The sequence below is a fragment of the Zophobas morio genome, unplaced genomic scaffold (genome assembly GCF_036711695.1).
Source record: "Zophobas morio isolate AGI-343-1 ecotype UQ-CSIRO unplaced genomic scaffold, CSIRO_AGI_Zmor_V1 ptg000016l, whole genome shotgun sequence".
Taxonomy (NCBI): Eukaryota; Metazoa; Arthropoda; class Insecta; order Coleoptera; family Tenebrionidae; genus Zophobas; species Zophobas morio.
The window spans coordinates 1,288,791-1,297,608 of record NW_026972121.1 but is presented as its reverse complement, the minus strand read 5'-3'; the positions used below and the strand labels follow the sequence as shown (position 1 = coordinate 1,297,608).

The following is an 8,818-nucleotide window of genomic DNA, read 5'->3' as shown; positions in this document are numbered from 1 at the left end:
AGGTGCACACTGTGTAAATAGTAAATTTATTTACTTCATCAAAAATAAAGCACAGAATCTCACGATAAATATAAAAATACGTCATTTGTTAAAAAAAAACCTCAAGGAAAATATCAGTCAAGGTACCATTGCAGCCGGAGTGATTCTTAACTTAAGTCTAAGAAAGTAGCACCTTACTAGATAACATGTAACCTTTCCCTTGGAACACTAAACTATAACAATACACAACTAAAACTACCATCATGACGTGCTAGGAAGCCTTAAATCGTTAACCACCTCCGGGACTCTAACCACAATACCGTCCATACTTTCAGTCAGACAAACTTGGCAGCCTAATCTTGATGTGTCTGTGACATCCCGGGCTAATTCAAGCATGTCCACTTCTTCACCTTCTGGTTCTTCAGGCAATTTATCGTAATCTTCCTGCTTGAATATGAGATGACAAGTTGAGCAAGTTAGGGTGCCTTCACAAGCGCCATACCCATCTAAATTAATATTATTCTTAATCACTACATTCAAGAAGTGGTCTCCGACATCCCCTTTGGTTTTAATTTGCGTGCCGTCGTGTTTCACAAACGTGATTTCGATTCTTAAAAAAAAATTAAAAACACTGAATTCTTTCACCATTTTACTTACTGTTTTTTACTAAGACGGGGGACCCCGTTCGTGAAAACTCGACACTGGTTTCTGGAGATTTTTGGTATGGTGTGTCTAGCAATTCGGGTGACGAAAGACATGGTGTATTTTTCTCTACACTGAGACCTCCTAGAAGATTCTTGTCATTTTACAATTGAGATACGTTATCTCTGGTGCTTTTTATCAGGGTTTCAAGTGCAAAATGGATTTTTGGATAACATTGAAATGCGTAAGCAGGTATGGAGGAGTCGACACGTGTTTGAACTCTTTCACAATGTTCGAGAATGTGAATTTATAATTGAAATGTGATGATTTTTTTTAGCTTTTATTCTTACTTGTTGCGTAAGGTCTGCAAGTGCTTGTGAAATTTTATTGGCTAGAAAAAGTGCGAAATTATTTAAAGAGGTCACGTGTGCACGTGTCGAGTGGTTTCGATCAGTTTCGATGTAAATGGGGGTTATGTTGCAGTGGTGTAGGCAACCCGTTATAAGCTTGTGTATTTTGGGTGGTTTTCGTAATCCAAGCTTCGTCTTTTCAGAAAACTTGAAGTCAGTTCCCGCTTCATGTGGACGTTATGTCACAGGTTTGTTGATTGGATGCGCCAATGATTTTGGCAAATGACATACCGTCTAAGAAAATAACGGGCGGGTTGGCGGGGCTACTACTTGCTAAGACAAGACTGATTTTGGTGAATGATATCTTCTAAGGAAATAAAAGGGTGTACCATTTGCCAAAATCAGTCTTATCTTAGTAAGTACTAGCCCCGCCCACCCACCCTCTCTTTTCTTCGGGGTTATGTTATTGGCCAAAATCAGTAATACCTTAACAAGTACTACGTAAATTTAATTTAAAAACTTATTAAATTATATTTCGATTTTTGGACATTTTTTTTTAAATCAAAACTTTACTGTTTTAAAATTTTCAAGTGTGATGTACTTCTTATATTTTCAGTAAAACGAAATAAAATTAAAAACAAAATTGACGCTTTTTTCTCGAGACAACTAGTCAAAAGGTCAAAATTAGGTTCAAGGCTTTGACTTTTTAAATCGTAAGGCTTGCGGTATGATTTTAATTAAAGTTTTGACTATTGAAATTTCGAAGATCGATTTTTAATTTTTAGACGTTTAAGATATAATTGTCAAAGCGTAAGCTCTAAATTTTGAAATAATAAAAATATGACATAAATCGAGAGGTCCTCATTTTAAAATTTAGAAGCTTTAAAAAGAATTACAAACTTTGACTTTTTAAATATAGTTTTCAGTTTCGAGATCGTAAGTATCTCAAGTATCGGTTTTTGAATTCCTAGGCTAGTAGGAATATTTCGAATTTTGGAGTTGAAACTTCGAAAATCTCAAAACTTCGATATTATCGTATCAGAATTTTGACTTTAAAACTACGATAAAATCACTTATACCACGAAGATCTTGAAGTTACAGTTTTTGCTGAAATTAAAACGGAGCTTTAGAATTTTCAGATTCAATTTTTGATGGTCGGAGAAACAGTTTTTAAAATATTGAAGCTTTATCTACTAATTTAAAATTTCCAACTATAATGTATATATTTATGAAGTACAGTATAATCTCTATAATCCGAACCCAGGATTATCCGAACATCCAGTAATCCGAACAGAGGCTAGTTGAAGTCGATATCTCTTTAATCCGAACAAAAACTCTGCAATCCGAACTGAACTCGAAAACATTACTTAATTCTGGAAACAAGGTTGAAGTTATCGAAGAAATGAGGCCGGAAGTGACTTCTGCGCCCCGAAATCTACAAGAAAAAGTGTTTAGTTAAATTTTGAAAATAGTCGAAAATGGGTCGAAATTTGCTAGTACTTGCCAAATAACCTACCCTCTAAGAAAATAAAAGACGGGTGGGCCAGGCCAGTATTTGCCAAAATAAGACTCACTTTGCAAATGACCTACTCTTCTAAGAAAACGTACTAGCCCTGCCCACCCACCCTTTATTTTCTTAGAAGAGTGGGTCATCTGCCAAAATTAGTCTTATTTTAACAAGTACTAGCCCCGCCCACCCACCCGTATTTTTTTAAAGGATATGTGATTTGCAAAAATCAGTCTCATACTTGCCAAGATAAGACTGATTTTGGCAGATGACATATCCTCTGAAAAAATACGGGTGGGTGGGCGGTAGTCTAGTACTTGTTAAAATAAGACTAATTTTGGCAGATGACCTATTCTTTATTTTCTTAGAAGAGTAGGTCATTGGCCAAAATGAGTCTTATTTTGGCAAATATGTACTAGCTTTCGATTTTTCAACTTTTCGAATTTTTCAATTTCTCGTTTTTTAAATTTTCAATTTTTTGATCTATCTTCCGATTTTTGATTTCTTTGGGCAAACGAAAAAAACTTTCGATTTTTTAATTTTACAATTTTGGCAGTTTTCCTATTTCTCAATTATTCGATTTTTAAAAATATCGAGAAAATAGATGTTTATTTTTTTTAATTTTCGATTTTTGATTTTTTGTCACCGGGTTTTTGGAAAGGAGTAAAAAACAAATTTTGATCAGCAATCCGCCATGTTTACCGTAACTTTAAAACATCTGAAAATTTTGTTTCTAATCTTCAATTTTGGATTTTTCGTTTTTTCAAAATTTCGGTTCGAATAAATTTGTTCTTTTAGTTAAAAAATCGTGAAGAGGAAAAATTTTAACTTGAGAACTTGAAAAATTAAAAATCAAAAAATTCCAAAATTGTAAAGTTAAAGCTTGAAAAATCAAAGATTGGAATTAAAAACTGCAAAATTGTCAAACAAATTATCAAATGAAATATCTAAAAGTTGAAAAACCTAAAAACTAAAAAAAAAATGAAAACTGGAATTTCAAATTCGATTTTATAAGATTTGTTTTTTTTTCAATTTTTCGATATTTCAATTTTTGATTTTCCGATTATACAGTGGTACAATTTTCTGATTTTTCATTTATCCGATTTTTCAATTTGTCATTTTTTTATTTTTACCAAGTACTGCCCCACCCACCCACCCTTTATTTTCTTAGAAGAGTGGGTCATCGGCCAAAATTAGTTTTATTTTAACAAGTACTAGCCCCGCCCACCCACCCGTATTTTTTAGAGGATATGTCATTTGCAAAAATCAGCCTCATGCTTACCAAGATTAGACTGATTTTGGCAGATGACATATCCTCTAAAAAAATACGGGTGGGTGGGCGGGGCTAGTATTTGTTAAAATAAGACTAATTTTTGCAGATCATCCTTGCCAAGATAAGACTGATTTTGGCAGATGATATCCTCTAAAAAAATACGGGTGGGTGGGCGGGGTTAGTACTTGTTAAAATAAGACTAATTTTAGCAGATGACCCACTCTGTTAGAAGAATAGGTCATTGGCCAAAGTGAGTCTTATTTTAAAAGTACTAGGCCCGCCCACCCACTGTTACTTTCTTAGAGGATCTGTTATTTGCAAAAGTCAGTCTCTTAATTGCCAAGATAAGATTGATTTTGGCAGATGACCTATTTTTTATTTCCTTAGAAGAGTAGATCATTGGCCAAAATAAGTCTTATTTTGGCAAATACTAGCCTGGCCCACCCGCCTTTTTTCAGATATTTTCGATTTTATGGATTACTTGTTTTTTGGATTTTTTCGATTTTTTCGATTTCCTGGATTTCTTAGATTCCTTGGTTTTTATTTTTTGGATTTCTTGTATTTCCTGGATTTTCTGGATCTTCTGGATCTGGTGAATCTTTCGGGTCTTTCGTTCTTTTATTTTTTGGATTCTTTGGGTTCACTCTCCTTTTTTTTTAACTAGCTCGCGCTCTTGTTCTTTCTTTTTCGCTCTCTTTTTCGATATCCTTCTCTTTCCCTCTCCCTTCCTCTTTCTCTCTCTGCCATGTTTACCGTAACTTTGAAACATCTGAAAATTTTGTTTGTAATTTTTAATTTTTGGATTTTTCGGATTTTCAAAATTTCGGTTCGAATAAATTTGTTCTTTTAGTTAAAAAATCGAAAAATGACAAATCGTTAAAAGGAAAAATTTTAACTAGAGAACCTCGAAAAATTAAAAATCAAAAAAATCCAAAATTATAAAGTTAAAACTTAAAAAAATCAAAACACTGGAATTGTAAACTGCAAAATTGTCAAACAAATTATCAAATGAAATATTTAAAAGTTGAAAAATCTAAAAACTAAAAAAAATGAAAACTGGAATTTCGAATTCGATTTTATAAGATTTGTTTTGTTTTCAATTTTTCGATATTTCAGTTTTTGATTTTCCGATTATGCAGTTGTACAATTTTCCGATTTTTCATTTATCCGATTTTTCAATTTGTCATTTTTTTATTTTTAGCAAGTTCTGCCCCACCCACCCACCCTTTATTTTCTCAGAAGAGTGGGTCATCTGCCACAATCAGTCTTATCTTGACAAGTACTAGCCCCGCCCACCCACCCTTATTTTCTTAGAGGATCTGTCATTTGCAAAAATCAGTCTGATACTTGCCAAGATAAGATTGATTTTGGCAGACGACTTACTCTTTTAAGAAAATAAAGGGTGGATGGGCGGGACTAGTACCTTTTCTTAGAAGGCTAGGTTATTGGCCAAAATCACTCTTATTCTACCAAAAACTAGCCCCACCCACCCGCCCTTTGTTTTCTTAGAGAGTAAGTCATCTGCCAAAATCAGTCTTATCTTCGCAAACACTAGCCCCCCGCCCACCCTCCCTTATTTTCTTGGAGGATATGTAATTTGCCAAAATAAGTCCCATCTTGTCAAGTACTAGCCCCGCCCACCCACCCTTTATTTTCTTAAAAGAGTGGATCATCTGCCAAAATTAGTCTTATTTTAACAAGTACTAAGACCGCCCACCCACCCGTATATTTTAGAGGATATGTCATTTGCAAAAATCAGTCTCATACTTGCCCAAATAAGACTGATTTTGGTAGATGACCTATTTTTTATTTTCTTAGAAGAGTAGGTCATTGGCCAAAATGAGTCTTATTTTGGCAAATACTAGCCCCCCGACCCGCCCTTTGTTTTCTTAGAGAGTAGATCATTTGCCAAAATCAGTCTTATCGTAGCGACTACTACTAGATCAGCTTTCGATTTTTCAACTTTCGAATTTTTCAATTTCTCGCTTTTTAAATTTACAATTTTTTGATCTATCTTTCGATTTTTGATTTCTTAGGGCAACTGAAAAAAAACTTTTTAGAATTTTGGCAGTTTTCCTATTTCTCAATTATTTGTTTTTTAAAAATATCGAGAAAATAGATGTTTATTTTTTTAAATTTTTGATTTTTGATTTTTTTGTCACCAGGTTTTTGGAAGGGAGTAAAAAGGAATTTTGATCAGCAATCTGCAATGTTTACCGTAGCTTTAAAACATCTGAAAAATGTGTTTCTAATTTTCAATTTTTGGATTTTTCGGTCGACTAAATTTGTTCTATTAGTTAAAAAATCGAAAAATGACAAATCGTTAAAAGGAAAAATTTTAACTACAGAACTTGAAAAATTAAAAATCAAAAAATTCCAGAATTGTAAAGTTAACACTTGAAAAATCAAAAGATTGGAATTAAAAACTGCAAAATTGTCAAACAAATTATCAAATGAAACATTTAAAAGTTGAAAAATCTAAAAACTAAAAGAAAATGAAAACTGCAATTTTGAATTCGATTTTATAAGATTTGTTTTTTTTTTCAATTTTTCAATATTTCAGTTTTTTATTTTTAGCAAGTACTGCCCCACCCACGCAGCCTTTATTTTCTTAGAAAAGTGGGTCATCTGCCAAAATCAGTCTTATCTTGGCAAGTACTAGCCCCGCCCACCCACCTTTATTTTTTTAGAGGATATGTGATTTGCCAAAATCAGTCTCATCTTGACAAGTACTAACTCCGCCCACCCACCCTTTATTTTCTTAGAAGAGTGGGTCATCTGCCAAAATCAGTCTTATCTTGCCAAATACTAGCCCCGCCCACCCACCCTTATTTTCTTAGATCTTTCATTTGCAAAAATCAGTCTCATACTTGCCAAGATAAGATTGATTTTGGCAGATGACCTACTCTTCTAAGAAAATAAAGGGTGGGTGGGCGGGACTAGTACCTTTTGTTAGAAGAGTAGGTTATTTGTCATAATGAGTCTTATTTTGACAAATATTAGCCTGGCCCATTCGCCTTTTATTTTCTTTTAGGGTAAGTCATTTGGCAAGTACCTACGGAGCAATATTTTCGGAAAATTGGGTATGAAAGTCGAATTTTTTGAAGTTTTTAAAAATTATGATACCTATTTCAGTAGACGATTCTGGAAAAACGGTTTAACTTATCGAAGAAATGAAGAGAGGAGTGACTTCTGCGTCTTAAAATTTCATGTCGAGAAAGGGTCGAAATTTGCATAAGGGAGGTACTTAATGCGAATATATAATGGAAAATTTCATTCTCGAAAAAATCATCTAAAAGTTCTGATTAAATTCAGGGATATATTAGAGCCAAAAATATAATATTTTTTTCGAATGTAGGTATCTGTTATCCATTGTTGCTTAATAATACTTTATTTCTATTTAATAAAATTAAAACAAGTGTAAGAAGTTGTTATTCAAATCCCTTTCAGTTTTTTGGGAAATTCGCTGATCCGAACAAATCGCTAATCCGAACACACCTTACCCCAATTAATTCGGATTATCGAGGTTATACTGTATTTCATTATTTATCTATTAAATACTGAGGTTTTTCAAGAGGAACTTTTTATTAAAAACTAAATCTAAAATTACACCAACAAATATACGGTACACAAATTTAAAGAAAACATTTTATTTGATAATGAAAAAACTAAAAAAATGATCAATAAAAAATGGTCTAAAATAAATTCATTTATTAATTACCTAATTATTACAGATTGAAAAAAAATCAAAGACCAAGTTTGTACGATCTTTTAAGGACTAGGTATACCTACTCTAAAATTATTTTTAAATATAGAGAGTGTTCTATTTTGAAGGCGTAGCACAGAATTTAGTTTTATTAAATGAAACACCCTATATATCTTTACATATTTTGTTGACCTTTACATCTATAGTTTGCTTTTGAAATTCTAATCCGACGTTGCCACGTTACTCCAATTTTCTTGAAATGTTTTCTCAATGGAAGGCTTCACAATAAATCGCATTACCTATACAGGGTTCTTTTTCAAAAGTCTATCTTACAGTATTTTGTGAACGGATACAATGACAAGCACTGTGTTGTGGTATTAGCTAAATCAAATTTTAATATACAGAGTGTTGATAAAAAATGTAAAACTTTTCAAATTTCAAATATTTATAATTGTATCTTAAAAAGTAAAAAATCACAAGAAACTATCAACAATAAATATAGAAAACATTCAGCAAAAAAGAAAGAGTATAAAAAGTGAGATCCAGTAATAAAATATAGGATGTTCTATAAGTATGAAAAAAACTGAAATATCTGTATGAAAATATAATCTCATTCATTTCACAACAGCGCAAAAAAATTCAAGAAAATTGGAACGTGGTAACGTCGCATCGTAATGTCAAAAATAAACTGTGGTTGTAAAACTTAAGAGGAGGTCAATCAAAATATCTAAAAAGATATATCTACCTACAGTTAAATTCCAATTCGACTAAAAATGGAATTATAACATACATAACCCATCTCCACATCTTCCCATTTCTCTCCACTTTCCATTTCCCGTAAAACCCAATCAAAAAATCACATCAGCCCCCTCCCCCTCCTCCGCCCAATCGACCCGCATCAGCTGTTCCCCGCCCCATTCCTCTTCGCGCCGTCCGAAGCACAAAATAAAAGACTCAATAAAACCGTATCAAGCTGCCGTGTCGTGCACATTGCGTCCTCATCGCAGTCGGCGCTGTGTCGTCCTGATTGGTCACGGTCGGGGGCCATGTTACTATCTCCTCCGATTCGCCATTGGCGGCTTTTTCCGGGATGAGACCAACGAGCGCTGCCGTCACCCCACCGTGTTTGCCAATCTTTTAAAGTAGCGTTAAGCTTCTGTTATCAGCCAGCTGCAAACTTATACGGTTGTGTTTACCAGTCGTTTCAGATAGTAGACAGTATTTGGACAATCTATTTGGTCGTTATGGGGATGATGATTATGGGCGGGCCGGGGCGGCGGGTGCGGGGATTCGGGGCGCAGATTAGCGATTTTTGGGCGATTTGTGATTGTTAGGAAAATATAATAATTATTGTTATTATT

At 33.7% G+C, this 8,818-nt stretch overlaps 1 protein-coding gene across 2 annotated transcripts; it reads right to left on the bottom strand.

The window, feature by feature from the left end:
* Positions 1-5: 5 nt before the first annotated feature.
* On the bottom strand, positions 6-1,080 carry LOC135129501 (adrenodoxin). 2 transcript variants are annotated; one of them, XM_064056665.1, is made up of 3 exons: positions 972-1,079; positions 637-765; positions 6-589 (listed from the first exon to the last, which is right to left on the bottom strand). In XM_064056665.1, the coding sequence occupies exons 2-3, from the start codon at positions 735-737 to the stop codon at positions 241-243; spliced, it is 450 nt and encodes a 149-aa protein (XP_063912735.1). In that variant the 5' UTR covers positions 738-765; positions 972-1,079; the 3' UTR covers positions 6-240. The 2 variants fall into 2 exon arrangements, with proteins under 2 accessions (XP_063912735.1, XP_063912734.1); XM_064056664.1 differs by having other exon boundaries at positions 637-1,080.
* Between the last annotated feature and the right edge of the window lie 7,738 nt (positions 1,081-8,818).